This window comes from Argentina silus, assembly GCF_951799395.1.
Source record: "Argentina silus genome assembly, chromosome: 1".
Taxonomy (NCBI): Eukaryota; Metazoa; Chordata; class Actinopteri; order Argentiniformes; family Argentinidae; genus Argentina; species Argentina silus.
In genome coordinates this window covers 11472108-11488386 of record NC_139655.1, presented here as the reverse complement: position 1 = coordinate 11488386, position 16279 = coordinate 11472108, and the positions used below count along the sequence as shown (strand labels likewise).

The following is a 16279-nucleotide window of genomic DNA, read 5'->3' as shown; positions in this document are numbered from 1 at the left end:
ACAAAGGGACAAAGTCTGCCAAGGATATAGCTTGTATGTGTTAATAAGCCAGACCACATATGAGAGAGAGAGAGAGTTTTTCATATTTCAGGGAAATGGCTTCTGGTACACTGGGCTCTTTAAGTCAATTCATGTTGCTCATGCTGATCATTTTAATGTTTGCGGACGGTTTCCTCATCCTCCGTGGATGTTGCAAAGGGATATTTGGTAATATGTGGGTTTTGTTTTGATCCAGTAATTTTGACATCCCCAGATGGAACCACTTGACCACCTACACTACAGCACACACACACACATACAGCCACCCACACTTTGGTAGGAATAAAGAGAACAGAGAGAAGAGCAGGTTATCTATGGTGAAGGATATAAGACTCACTCCTCACTAAAAGACACCTCACACAGTACCAGATGGTGGGCTGTGTTTGTCACAATAGATGGATTACAGGACTCAGTCAGACAGGATGGGCTCAGGGTGCCAGAAGCAGCTCTCATCTAGTGAACAACAAATACATCACAAGGTTGAGCTTATATATCTTCTTTAATTAAATTCATTCATCGCCCATTTGCAGAAATAATCCTGTCATCGTCGGTTGTGTATTTATTCATAATTTGAGATTACATTTTTAAATGTGTCAATGGGAAAAAACATGTAATGTTAAAGATTCACCCAGCTGTATGTCCTATCTTGGCATCATTGTCTTAGGACAGGTGGTGTCATTCCTACAACACTTCGACTGACAGACTCTCGACTGTCAGTCACACAATCTACAGAGACGATGATCTTGGCATATAATGTGCCTTTGCATGTTTGGCAACATTTAAATGATCATGTCACTTCTATGCTACTGTTGACAGTAGCTCTGGGATGGCCACTAGATGAGGTGCACTCACAGTCATTATCGCTCTGAAGTCAAGAGGCATATTAGCAGGTTCACTAGGAAGCATGTCACTCCAGAGGTGGAGGAGGTGGCTCAACGCATTCCTAACACCACATGGGTTGACTTGACAGGCGAGTGGTTGAGCTAAAAGATGAGGTACAATTCTGTGTGGTTAGAGAGATCCTTCAACAGGAGTGGGAGGTGGAGCAACCAAAGGCACTGCTATACACTTACTGGATGTGGACGTACAGTATGCACCTAAACATGTTAATGTTCCTCTCTATTTTTTTACCAAAATATAATTTTGTTGCTCCAGACATATATGATGAGTTACATGAAATACAACACATTTATATTGATGTTCTTATAGTGTCTGCCCTATTTGTTAATATGATTTAGTAAATTGGAGTCATTGCAATAATGGAAGCTATGTTAGGAGCATAGAAAATTATTAATATTAGATGCCCCAGTTTAGTTTAATTTGCAGATGTTACTTCTAATTTACATTTAGCATTTCAGATCATTGAGTTTATATAAAAAATGCGGTCTCTGGTGAGATCGAAATTATATTTAATGAAATTGAGTCATGAACTCAATTGGAAAATATCAACGGGTGTTGGACAAATTTCTACCACTGATTCAGATACAATGACATGTCTAATTGTGGCCTTCGATTTGAATTAGTTTTCATGTTCAGGTTATTTCATCTACATTTTCATTTTTGGCATTTAGCAGACGCCTTTATCCAAAGTGACTTACAACAAATACATTTGTCTAAGTAAGTGAATCATCTATCCATCAGTCATCATAAGAAAAAGTAATCTATGCTAGGACCAGGGGCTATTGGCAGTCACAATGCTAGAAGAAGGAAGGAATTACCTTTTTTATTTTATTATTATTAATTATTAATTTATTTACAGTAGAGAAACTGTACAGGGGGGTAGTGGGGATGAGGAGGTCTTTAGGAGGGACAGTTAAGATGTAGCCTGAAGAGATGGGTCTTCAATCTACGGTGGAAGATAGGTAGTGACTCTGCAGTCCTGACAGCAGTGGGAAGCTCATTCCACCAGCGGGGCGCCAGGACAGTGAAAAGCCATGACCGAGTGGCACAACTGCTGCATCCACGTAGAGGCGGTGGTGCCAGACGGCCAGCCGAGGTGGAAGCGTGGAGTGATCGGGCAGGGGTTTGAGGGCTGACCATTGCTTGCAAGTAGGAAGGGGCTGTTCCCTTTGCTGCCCGGTAGGCAAGCACCAGGGTCTGATGCGACCTGCTACTGGGAGCCAGTGAAGGGTGCGAAGGAGGGGGGTGACATGGGAGAATTTGGGGTGATTGAACACCAGATGGGCGGCAGCATTCTGGATGAACTGCAAAGGTCTGATGGTGGAGGCGGGGAGCCCGGCCAAGAGTGCATTGCAGTAGTCAAGGCGAGAGATCACAAGTGTCTGGACCAAGAGTTGTGCTGCTTCTCTGGTGAGGCATGGGCATATCCTTCTGATGTTGTAGAGGAAGAATCTACAGGAGCATGCTGTCGCTGTGATGTTCGCCGCACATGATAAGTGGCTTGGAGAGGGCAGGCTTTCCCCGGGAGGAAGAGCAGCTCAGTCTTGTTAAGGTTGATCTTGAGGTGGTGGGCTGACATCCAAGCAGAAATGTCTGCAAGACACGTGTTGCCACCTTGAGGTCAGAGGACAGAGAGAGTCAAAGGATGAGGAAACAGTGGACAGGAGGGTGGAGGAGGCTGCATCAGTGGATAGAAGGGAGAAGGATTCAACAAGGGAAGAACATTATGTGACCACTTAGGTGAGATGAGGAGTCCTGTGCCTCCCCCTCGACCAGAGAGTCTAGGGGAATGAGAAAAGGAGTAGGCATCAGAGATGTGCTGGAGTAGCTGTGTTTTCCGGTGTAATCCATGTCTCTGTGAGGGCAAGGAAGTGGAGGGACATGAAGTAGGCGTAAGCTGAGATAGCCTCTGCTTTCCGGACCGCTGACTGGCAGTTCCAAAGTCCTCCCGTGACAGTGAGGTCTTGGTCAGTTGAGCATGGTGGGTAGATTAGATTCGGATGGTTGCGAGGGGAGGTGTAGCGTCGATGTGTCCTCCTGAGGGATGAAATAACAGGAATGGGGAGAAAACACTTTGTGATATTTGCCGGTATAGAGATAGAGGGTTTGTGGGCAATACAAGATGTAGGTAGCACTCAATACACTCAGAGTAGTGAAAAAATAAACTAACAGAATAAAAATACTTAGTAGTTTGGCCTTCCTCTCAGGCCTTCCTCGATGGATTCCACAGATTGACTCATTCATCTTCATGTCAGGAGGCTTCGTGTCAGGATATAAATGCAGATTCTATAATTGCTGATTACTAACAGGGTTGCAGCCCCTTCCACCTAATGATCAGTTAATGACCAGACAGGTTTCACCACTCAATCCAAATGTATTTAGTCCTAGTCCAAGTTGAGTAGGAGTTAAATACCTTAAGGCCCTCCCACTGGAGATTGACAGCAATTGGCTTCAAACAGGTAACTTTCAACAGAAACTAGGTCCCAGAGCTTCAGGCAGGATAGCCACAGCAAAGCACAGCAAAACTACCAACTACACATTGACTTTAAAAGATTAAATTAATTTACTTAGTCTAGAGAACAGGCTTCACCACTCAATCCAAATGTATTTAGAATGTATTCATCTCACTTCTGTCAGCGCGTGTGTGTTCGTGTGTGTGTGTGTGTGTGTGTGTGTGTGTGTGTGTGTGTGCGTGCGCGTGCGCGTGCGTCTGTTTGTGTGTGTGTTTGCGTCCATGGACACATTAATGAATGTGTAAGAACATTCTGCTGCTGCTAGTGTTAATAACCAGCCTTGAAGAAATGTGTTGACCTCCGACTTTGAATAAACAGTATCTACCATTGCAAAGGATTGCCTCTATGAGGCTAATTACAGTGCTGTTCTGAATCTCTGCATGTTTTATAATCACATAATGGTGTCATTTAATTTCATTACCTTTTTTGTCCTGAAATTATTGACAAATGAAACCCTTACTGCAGGTGCTTGCTGGCAGCAAGCCAAGCGGAAGCCTTAAGCTGGCCTAAACTAAACTTTTGGTTCACTTTCATGGAGAATTATCCTGCCACACCGACTTAACCACACGAAGGAATGAGAAGCAGTGAGCATGATGATACAGCAGAAAACATTGCAGAAAGCATCCAAGGAGAAATCCTCCAATACCAGGACCTAGTGAGCCCTCCAGTAACAAATAATGTCAGAACTACTCTGAACTACTCTGTCTCCCTGTGAGGCTTCAGTCTGATTGGAGACATTCCTCCCACGGTCGCCCGTTCAAAACATATTCATCAGGAAGATTGATTCAGACATCAGAGGACCTACCCACTCTCAAATACAGACAGTACATTGACTCTGGGAAAGAGAATCAAACACCTAGGTGGTAAACTGCCGTGTGTCCTGATGTGTACAGTGTGTACAAAGACCCTCAGCCACTGTGGACTACTCTATAGCCCTTTGAGGTCAGTCTTGAGAATGGATTGCCCTTGGGTCCAGTTGAAACCATTTTAATGAGGTTGGCTGATTCAGAGTGATATGGCTCTTATCTTCCTCCAAGTACTCTGTGATAAAGCTGCTTGGATATTGCTGAAAATGTAATGGCAGCTCTAAGGGAACTTTATTCGATTTTAGTTTTTGCCTGCAGTCCCATTTACAGATTATACCATGAGACAACGTATGAGTAACCAATGAGGTAATTTAGCTTTGTGTCTATATTAATATCTCAATGTACTGTATGTAGCCAGAGGATCCAAGTCTCCTTTGCAATAACATTCTTACTAGTTTTGTAAAACAATGTCAAGTGAATTAAGTTTTCGGCAACATGACCACTGCCAGTCAGCCTTTTCAACCTGCTCTTCTGCTCAGCAGTTAGTTTGAATTCTCTGATACACCATGCCATGCCAATTGGAAACAAATCCAAATCCAGGCCCTCTTTCTTTCACACTTCACAGCGCCATGGTTGAATCGACTGGGTAAAATGACCTCGGCCAGTTTAGAGACTGCTACTGCCCCTGGGGAGATGAGCAGAGCTGCTGCTGCTGCTGCTGCTACCGTGGCTGCTTTGGCTCAGGAGCCCTGTTCCACACCACTGACTTGCCCACCCACCCATCCACCTACACTCACACCACCCGCACACACACACACACACACACACACACACACACAGACACACACACACACACACACACACACACACACACACACACACACACACACACACACACACACACACACACCCCAAATGGCCACACCCACACACACACAGACACGCATATATGCACACTCACATTTCAGCTTACTCTTCAGCTTATTTAATGTTTAGTGTTAGTTAGGAGGAACAATGTATCTATCTTTGTCACACTACAAAGCTGTAGATCCGGAACAATAGATCTGTCTTTCAGCTAATTATATGTTGCAAAGAAGAGCCTGGAATGAGCATTGTTCTACATTGATTGATTGAAGTGGTGTTATCTGCATGTTATGTCGGTAGGTGAAAGTAATATATTGTATTACAGTTGATGGTAATGCTGCCCCTGCAAAAGGAAATAAAGTGAATAATGTTCAAGGAGATGTGCATAATGAGTAGGATGGCTGCATTCCCCATTGGTTGATGAGATGACACTGAACACCAATACTACTGAAGACAGTCTTCCCAGGCGTAGACATTGCACACATGCTTCAGGATTGTTAAATATTTACTTGTGTGCGTCCATCTTGAGGGATTTCTTTTTAAAGCCAAAAAGCTGCATGTTTTTAAAGATGTACCTGTGGCTTTCACCATCCTTGAAATTAACCTCTCAGGGAAAGGTGGTCATAAAGCAACTACTTGAAAGAATCTTGAAGGAAAGATGTTTAACTAAGTAAATCCTTCTCACATGCTTGAAAGAGACTTCTGTCTCCACATCTTTTGTTGTCTCAACCATTTCAATGGTATTTTTAACCAGTCTTTAGTCACCCATCCCCAGACCCTTCTTTTGGACTGATAACCCCCACTGCTGCTGATGACTGAGCTTTCACATGTGACAGAAAGAGGAGTGGTGGTCAATCATCAAACAGAGGAGCTGGACGGCCATCCCCAACACTAGAGCACAGTGTAGTTATTGTACCAGCTTTTGGAGAAATGGAGAAAAAAAACAACACTTGATGACCAATTCCCATTGAAGATGACCAAGATTGTTTTGAGCCAGATTATACTGTATACAATAAGAGATACAACTTGTTATCTGGTTCAATCAGTCTCACAGTGAGGACGTCTATTATAAAACCCCAAACTGCACAAACCATATCATCAGACATATTGTTGTGCAGCTCTATGGTACTAGCCTTATGCCTTATATTTTGCTGTCTTGTACATTTGTTTAGTATATATTGTATATTCTTTAGTATTGTATATTTTACATTGGTTGGCATTCTGCGGACAACAAAGCAAGAATTTCGTTGTACAGGGAAACATGTTTTCTACTGTGCATATGATAATAAACACTTTGAATCTTGAATCTTACAGTTACAAATATAACTCTTGTCACGCTAGGAGAGTTTGAAACCCTTTGATTGTGAGAGCCCCCTGATTAGTCATGGCTCCCAGTCACTCTGTCCATAGAGGATTTTAGGTAAACAAAACAGTACATGTATAGTCTGGGTTGATTCCAAGTCTCTTCTGAAGCTCTCACTCCTCATACTTCCCACTGACCTTTCTCTCTGTGGCGTCAGTTGAATAAATGCCTAAACTGTACCCCTGCTGCCATTGTTACTTTTCTATAAGTGCATTTCAATTGGATCTTCCTCCACTTCATAATGGATGGTTAAGATCCTTGACTGTGAGTAATGATCTTGGCCTTTTTGCATAGACATCCTGTCTCTCGCTGGAAACCCCAATAAGAGGTGCTCTCAATGTGGAGAAGATGGTGGCTCTGGCCGGTCCTGTGCAAGTTTGTTTACCATAAGGGACGTGACCGTTGACAGCCTATGAAGTATAAAAAGATACGGGGAGCGCCTGTGCCCAACTAATCCTCCACTCTCAACCTGTGGCATATAATGCCTTCACAACCAACACTTATATATCTTATTATGAAACGTTCCAACTGAATGAGAATGGGCAGATTATGCTATTAGGGGTGATAAAAGGCTGTTCAATAGCAGGGATTAGCATGGCGCTGCGCTTTGAAGGTTCTCTGAGGCTTTTGACAGCAAATGTGGCCCAGAAAAAATGGTTTCTGGAGGGTGCAGTTATTGTACAGGAGTGGGTGTGTGCCTGCGCATGAAACTGTCAGGCTGTTTGAGTCAATATTATAAGGGTGTGAGACAAAGCACTAACTGTTGATAAAAACACTTGCAGCATATGCAAGACAGGAGGTCCATAAGAAAATATGGAGTATTTGTTGTATGGCTTATCGCTCCATTTACCAAGTTACATAATAAAAACATTTATTTACCATTAAAACTTTGCCTCTGTAATAGTCAAGTGTAAATGGTATTGAAGGTATTATGTTTGAGAATTGGTGAGTTTGGGTTGGCTAGAGGAAGAATGATCAAGTGAGCATAAATCAAATGAGACTTTAATAACATTGTAAGTGAATACATCTATTACAAGGCAATACATCATAAAGAAATGTTACATTCTACTCTTGTAAATGAGAGAAAGAACAGAAAGCGAAAGAGAGAGAGAGAGAGAGAGATGGAGCGTGAGAGAGAGAGAGAGAGAGAGAGAGAACACTCTCTCACAGTGAACCCAATGGTCATCAGGGGACTGTGTGATACGTCTATAGGCACCTTATCCAATACAGTTTATCAGAACCATGAGCTCTGTTGTACTCAACTCTGAATTCCGCAAGATAACAAAATAGGGGTTGTCAGCCATTACCTAAATCCCAACATTTTGACTCTGTGTTGTCACGGTTCCATCTGGACACTAGGGGGCGGCGGAGACCGCCCTGTGAACATTCAGGCACACAGGTGCTTCTTATTATTTCTTTAGGACATTTCTATTTAAGTTGTACGTTTCTGTTTCCTGTATGGTTGACTCTCGCCAGTGGTATGTTCTCTTGTGGTCCTCTAGAATGTTCTCGATATATAACTCTCTAGTTGTTTAATTAAGCATTCCCTCGTCTGGTCTCCTCTCTGTGCCTGGGTCCTACCCCACACATCCTCACAGGTGTGGCCACTTCTTTGGCAATAGTCACAGCGGGTTGTTCTATGTTGAGAATATACATCCTGTCTGAAGTGTGCAGGAATACTGCCTCTGCCTACGTCCCAACATCTTGTCACTCTGTGACCCTGTCTGTTACAGTAGCAACAGTGTCTGACGTGGTTTTGGGGGTTGGTCTATAGGCCTCCTGGTGATAAAGTGACTCACTACTACATGACAAAATGTCAATGTCTTAATGACAGAGACATGCATGGTAGTACTTGGGTACAGGTTTACAGAGATACGCCTCCGGAGTGCAGCTTGGAGTGTATTCAGAGAGGCAGCTGGGAGTGTGGCACTGACAACTGTAAGCTAATACAACTATCAGTGTTGAAAACGTCATGCTCTAGCGAGTTACTGTACTGCATTAAATGCTTAACATTTAGCATACAATGCATACTATAATATTAATAATCAGACTCCATTTCATTTATTTAACACTATCTGCAAAGAATTGCCTAGAACAAGTGAGAATAAATCAAATGAGACTTTAATAACATTGAAAGTGAATACATAAGTACAGTATTACAAAGCAAAGACATCATAACGAAATCTAACATTCTACCCTCAAGGTAAAAGAGAAAAAGAGCAGAGAGAGAGATAGACAGAGAGAGAGAGAGAGAGAGAGAGACAGAGAGACATAGAGAGAACAGACCACATGGTCTGCAAACTCAAGGATCCACAAAAGGAAGAAAAAGAGAAAGAACTGCTCCCTACATTCTTTTTTATTAACCACCTTTCCAACATCAGTGTTCAAATCAGAGTTGTTGTAAGGTTAAACCAATCAGACATCATCTTATCATCTTATTACAGAGTCAGATGACACTCAGTCATTCAAACAGTTGAGAGAGAATGCAACCACATGCTGGCAGTAAACAACAGTTAACTCAACCTCAAAATGAGACAATCCTCATTGGGGGGAAGGGATCCAAGGAAGGGGGCAGACTTTTCTACCTTCACTGATGTGTTTTGAATAATGTATAAGTAGTGCACTGAATAACAGTGGTAGATGCTACAGTATTTATTATAAGTTCAGGGGTCTAAATTGTTTGTGATATAGTTTCCGGCTATGACTATGTAAAAAAAATAAAAAATAAAATATGTCAAAGAGTAAATTGGATTTTGCGATGTTGACAGTCTCCAAATTGCCTCAGATAGTGTCATCCCATATTGAGTTGTTAATTTGTTCCTGTCTGACACATGTTATGTAAGCTTATACTTTAATATTGCAAAACATTGCTCTGCTTTAACAATATGGACTTTGCCTTTTGCTTTGGTCTTTAAGTTTCATCTACCACAAAATGAAAAGTTCCACTTTTAAGAAAATCACTTTGCGGTAAATAATCATGTCTTTTTTGGTCTTGTGTTGTGTGTGTGTGTGCACATACTCTTCATCTACTTGTTATTGTTTTATTGTGATGGTAAACCCATCTGGACCACATTGAATGTCAATAATGGCACCATTTAAATGTACCACGGAACGGAGGATCAAGCTGTGATAACCTGCATTGATTATTGAATTCTCCTTTCTTGCCAAGTGGTCGATAAACATGCAGACTCATTGAAAGATGTTACGGATGGGGGTCGCACTCCCCAGTGCGGTGCCTAGGTGTCTCCCTCCAGAATCTTTAACATGATTCAAATTTTCTTTTTCATTATGTGTTAGAGGTGATTTAAAAAAAAAATATGCTATTAGGATTACAACATTTTGATACATGATCAACTCATTTTCTTATGGAATTTTCTAAACAATTAACCCTGAGATTAGATCCCCATAATTTCTTCTCTAAATTACAGTTGTTACTGTACAAAACCTTAACTTAGTAATGGATGGAATGTCACATTCCTCTAAATACTGATCCTCTTGAATTTAGAAAATATCCCATTTGTCACAAATTTATTTGCATTCTAATCGCTGTTACGGTAGTGATATCATGGGTGCAGTTGTGACAACAGTGCATGCAATATGGTAATATTGTTTATCATATAAAGATGTGGTTAAATGCACAGCTGATATAGCTGCTGATATAGTGGCGATCCTTGGAGAAGCAGTAGTGAAGAAGTAGAGTATATGCAAATTACATATAAAGTGTGTTACATCATAACAGAGCTCGAACCTGTGCTTTAGTGTGGTATTTGCGTATAAATGATCAGTGGGGCATCAGACTGCCTATTCAGACTCCATTTAGTTCGGTTTATTTCATATAATTTCAATTTGTTTGAAAATGATCTATTGTTCAGACAAAATTATGAAGTGCACTTGGTGCATTTTGTAATGTTCTGTGGGATGTTCAAAACATTTCTATGGTTTGGCTTTGATCACTGCTCTGTATAAAAGTCTTGAGTAGAGACCTAAAGTGCAGTTGCTTTGTTAGGGTTACTTTGCTCTGCTCATATTGTTTGTTGCCCCCTCCCTCCCTCCATCCTTCCATTATTCTCTGGGACACTGCTGATTCAGACGGATTGCCCGCAGTCGCTGTTCACTCCATGACTTAGATGTCTGCTTCTATTTGGCTCTAAGTGGGAATGCAAGTTCAAGGTAGAGCTAGTTGCACTCCTGCACCCTCCTCTAAACACTGTCTTTAAAGGACCCCTCTCCCAGCTCAAGTCTCCAGTAAAGGGATAGGTGATGTTGCAGTGTCTGGCACAGCTGAGATGCGGCCACTTAGCCTGAACCGATATATACAGTGGGGGAAATAATTATTTGATCCCCTGCTGATTTTGTTAGTTTGCCCGATTACAAAGAAATGAGCGGTCTATACTTTTTATGGTACTTTTAGTTGAACAAATAGAGACAGAATATCAACAAAGAAGTCCAGAAAAAACACATTATATAAAGTTATAAATTAATTTGCATTTGATCGAAGGAAATAAGTATTTGATCCCCTACAAACCAGCAAGAATTCTGGCTCATACAGACCGGTTATATGCCCATGAGGCACACAGATTAGTCCTGTCACTTTAGGAAAAGTACTCCTAATCTCTGCTTGTTATGGGTATAAAAGACACCTGTCAATAGAATCAATCTCTTCCATTCCAACCTCTCCACCACCATGGGCAAGACCAAAGAACATTCAAAGGACATCAGGGTAAGAGTTGTAGACCTGCACAAGGCTGGAATGGGCTACAAAACCATCAGCAAGAAGCTTGGTGAGAAGGAGACAACTGTCAATTGTTGCAATTATTAGAAAATGGAAGAAATACAAAATAACCATCAATCGCCCTCGGCCTGGAGCTCCATGTAAGATCTTGCCTCGTGGGGTAAGGATGATCATGAGAAGGGTGAGGGATCAGCCCAGAACTACACGGGAGGAGCTTGGTAATGATCTCAAGGCAGCTGGGACCACAGTCACCAAGAAAACTATTGGTAACACACTACACCGTAACGGATTGAAATCCTGCAGTGCCCGCAAGGTCCCCCTGCTCAAGAAGGCACATGTACAGGCCCATCTGAAGTTTGCCAATGAACACCTAAATGATTCAGAGAAGGCTTGGGAGAAGGTGATGTGGTCAGATGAGACCAAAATTTAACTCTTTGGCATAAATTCGACTCTTCGTGTTTGGAGGGAGAGAAATGCTGAATGCTACAATCCCAAGAACACCATCCCCACCGTCAAACACGGAGGTGGAAACATTATGCTTTGGGGTTGTTTCTCTGCTAAGGGTACAGGACGACTTCACTGCATTGAGGGGCCAATGGACGGGGCCATGTACCATAAGATCTTGGACGAGAACCTCCTTCCCTCAGCCAGAGCACTGAGGATGGGTCGTGGATGGGTCTTCCAGCATGACAATGACCCAAAACATACAGCCAAGGCAACAAAGGAGTGGCTCAAGAAGAAGCACACTAAGGTCATGAAGTGGCCTAGCTAGTCTCCAGACCTTAATCCTATCGAAAATTTGTGGAGGGAGCTGAAGCTTCGAGTTGCCAAGCAAAAGCCTTGAAACCTTCAGGATTTGGAGAGGATCTGTAAAGAGGAGTGGACCAAAATCCCTCCTGAGATGTGTGCAAACCTGGTGACCAACTATAAGAAACGTCTGACTTCTGTGCTTGCCAGCAAGGGTTTCTCCACCAAGTACTAAGTCATGTTTTGCTTGGGGATCAAATACTTATTTCCTTCGATCAAATGCAAATTAATTTATAACTTTATATAATGTGTTTTTTCTCATTTCTTTGTAATCGGGCAAACTAACAAAATCAGCAGGGGATCAAACAATTATTTCCCCCACTGTATATATATATATATATATATATATATATATATATATATATATATATTGTTATCAATGGTCTAGATAAGTTGACCAGTCAGACAGCAGGACAGGTGTGAACCAGTTAGACATGGGTTAGTCATTGGTGGTAAGGTCAGTGATATACATGTAACTCATCTGTCACATACTGTACTGTATGTCTCCTCTATGTTATTGAGACAGACTTTATTTATCGGAGAGAGAGAGAGCAAGAGAGCATGAGAGAGAGAGAGAGAGAGAGAGAGAGAGAGAGAGAGAGAGAGAAAGATTACGGATAGCCCCAGCAGGATGCTGCTGCAGTGTCAACAGGGTGAAATATTTCCTTTTAATTGTATGCACAAGCCTTCCATCACAGACTGTATTACAGTCTGAGTCATTGACTCTAAATAGCAGAAATCATGTCAACTCTACAGATGGCACATAGATAACAATACGTTCATTTGCATCTGATTTTGTATGAAAATGAGAAGATCGGGATAATAAAGTCAATAGATGTAAGAGTCAATTTCATTGCTGTCAATGAGATAACACTAATGAAGTCAATAAGGACACAGTTCATCATATGGAGAATTTCATGCATTGCAAAAGCTGATGTCTGGCAGTGGCTGGAGAGTTGATTCAGTGTTTACAATTTTGTATATGAGTTACTGATCAGTAGTTTGACTAAGCTGACATCTGGATGACTGGATACAATGTGGGGTTTGGAGGTGCTGACTGCAGGGGAATTGTGTTGGCTTTGGCTACTAGTTTGTGACCTTTCCATACCCCCCCCCCCCCCTCTCTCTTTCTCTCTCACTCTTTCTCTCTCTCCCTCAGGCAATCTCTCCAAAAACTGCTCAGCAGAAGGCTGGACTGAGATGCACCCTGTGGACATTGCCAGGATCTGTGGCTATAGTCTTAACAGCACTGGTGATGACGTGAGTAGTGCAAAAAAAACAAATACATCAACAGGGGTATGTGTGTATGTGTGTTGTCTCCCCTTGGAGATCAATAAAGTACCTGTGTTCTTCTTCTACTGTTGCCTCTCAGTCGTCATCATTGATTCAATTCGTGGCACAGATCACAGGGATGAATATAATTATTCTATTAACTCCAGAGTACCATTTTAGGGTTAGGGTTAGGGTTAGGGTTAGGGCTAGGGTTAGGGTTAGTACAGTGGCTTTGATTATGCATAGGCCTGCGCCCTACAGAAGGAAAATTACATTTTGATAATGGAATACTGGTTGATTCTTTTCTTTTTTATGTCATGGACCTCTTCAGGAATATCAGAATAGGTCAAAACAGAGGACCTTTATATTGAATATGTATGTAAATGTTCACTTTAACCCCACTGAATTTGATCAATCACTGATGAAGTATTAATGGCTTGAACAAGCCATGGAAAATACTCTGAATGACATGAATACCACAGTCTACCAGTACCTCAGCATCCATTACTGTTTGCTGAAGCAGAACACTTTCAATCCAAATCGACAAGATGAGGTTAGTTTATTTTATTATCACTACACCCATTGTCATTCTTTTCAGGCACCAATGAGTCAATAAAATCGACAGGCACAATGCACACACATCAAAAGCATTTGTGAAGCTTTGGAGGCTTTGCATGGAGTATGAGAGGTATGAGAGAGCTAATTTGTCCAGTGCTGACAACAGTGCAGCTCACTGAAGAGTGAATGTCCTCTACAGGGTGGTAAAAGCTTTCTCAGTGGGCGCTCTTGTCTCCAGGTCTCTGGCTGCTTTATTAGTATGCCTCACAGTCGTCTCCAGGGAGATTTGGCCAGTGAGCGACTTTAAAAGGAATTTGATGTCCGACTCTACTTGTGTGACACCTCCTCAGTTTCATTATGTAGTGTTTTTAACCCAGAAGTCACTCATCAAACATGTGCAGCCTTTGCAGTTATAATGTGAAAACAGCTCTGAAAGCTCCTAGGAGAACGCCATATGTTAGAGTGGAAAAGGGTGTGCTGTGCTACTGTACTGTATGTGCTGTAGCATATTCCCTCAGAGCACCTCTTTCAGGTGCACCTTCAAGCTGTGAATCTCCCGTTCTACCACATCCCAAAGGTGTTCTATTGGATTCAGATCCGGTGACTGGGAAGGCCACTGAAGAACACTGAACTCATTGTCATGTTCATGAAACCAGTTTGAGATGACTTTTGCTTTGTAACATGGTGCATTATCATGTTGGAAGTAGCCATTAGAAGATGGGTAAATTGTGGCCATGAAGGGATGCACATGGTCAGCAACAATACTCAAATAGGCTGAGGCATTCAAGCGATGATTGATTGGTATTAATGGGCCCAAAGTGTGCCAAGAAAACATTGCCCACACCATTATACCACCTCCACCATGAGAAGGTGTACAGGTGTTCCTAAATATTTAGAGCACAGTAATGACCATTGGAGTGTGTTATTCTGCCTGCTGAAAGAGAGCGACCTTGAGAATTCTTATTAAATTCTCTAAAGGACAATAACTCTGAATATTGGCTCAGCTGTGAATCATGGACACCTCTGCAATCTTTAAAGCTAAAGTCATAAATTGAGCTTTTCTAGTGTGACGGGTAAACCCTGTGTGACCCTGCCCTCATCCATGGCAGTGGCAGAGCAACAGCAGTAAAACATATCTGTGATAGATTTAGAGATGCTCTTCAGTTAGACCCATCTTGTTCTTGGTCTGAGAGAGAAAGACACAGACTGTGGCTTTAAATATTTGATAAAAAAAAGACAATTACTACAATTTCAAATGTTCACATTGCTTCTCTTTCACTCTGAGGTAAGGGACTGATCGTTATTTATGATGGGGGTACATGGGGAAAATCGGACCTCTAAAATATGAAAATTGATAACCCTCCATCAAGCAAAATATGTGTTCCCATAGGCCTCCCTGAACGCTCGGAAAAAAAAAGTGATCCTCTACCCACAAAAAAATGATGTCTATGTCAGCAAGTCCAGTCTCCCGGGCATATATTTTAATTTTGTGTAAGCATTTAGGCACTGTTGAGCACATTTATTAACGTAGGTCTAAATGTTAATATGTAAATATTTGATTAAAACATGAATTGGCCTATATTTCAGAGCGCCGACTGCTCTCTCTCCCTCTGCTCTAGTCAGTGAGAGATGCACATCAGCAGCACCTGTTCAATTACTTCAAAGTTGTTGTTCAGTTTTCGTTTAATTTGCTTTTTGAGCGTTTCGTTCTCTCTCTGTTTCTGTTTGTCCTAATTACTGATATTCCTATTAGTGTTTAAAGTCTGTGATCAATTTTGCTAATGTGCCTCTGCTCTTCACCTGCACCTGATCAGGGCTGTCAGATCAATAGCTAGATAGCATAACAAACTCCGCTGTGTGAAGCCTTCTCTCATGGAGCGCTAGATATGCACTTGAGATGGCATCAATGCTGACACATTACAAACACACAAAACAGACAACAACAGCAAGATATAGCTAGTTTCTGGCACTATATATATATAGTCATCTATAAAGACATCTATAAAGTCATCTATAAAGACATCTATAAAGACAGGTGCAGTAGCCTAAATAGAGTTGTGACTACGGTGAATTTTCCAGCCTCTCTCTCTCAACTCTTCTCGTCACTCCTCGGCACTTACATGTTTGTGAATGGATAAAGGTACATGTTTGTGAATGGATAAAGGTACATGTTTGTGAATGGATAAAGGTACAGACGTTTTCTACAATTCAGGCTTTTTTTCCGGACTCACTCTCATAAATATCTGTGATGTCGGGCTCGGGCTGGGCTCGGGCTGGGCTCGGGCTGGGCTCGGGCTGGGCTCGGGCCTAATCTCAACAGGCCTGCGGTTGGGTCAGGCTTACATTTTAAGGCAGACCGAAACTCTAGTCCCAAATCCAGTCTCTTGCGGATCAACTATACGCACACACAGACAGATCAACGAGG

General features: G+C 41.9%; 1 protein-coding gene across 1 annotated transcript in view; it reads left to right on the top strand.

Moving 5' to 3' along the window:
* vipr1b (vasoactive intestinal peptide receptor 1b) overlaps nt 1-16279 on the top strand; it is a gene marked incomplete at both ends in the record, with an annotated part of 44183 nt that overhangs the window by 14138 nt on the left and 13766 nt on the right. Inside the window, one exon of the mRNA XM_083665366.1 lies at nt 13184-13284. Coding sequence (XP_083521492.1) covers nt 13184-13284 — 101 coding nt within the window. The remainder of the gene's footprint in view (nt 1-13183; nt 13285-16279) is intronic.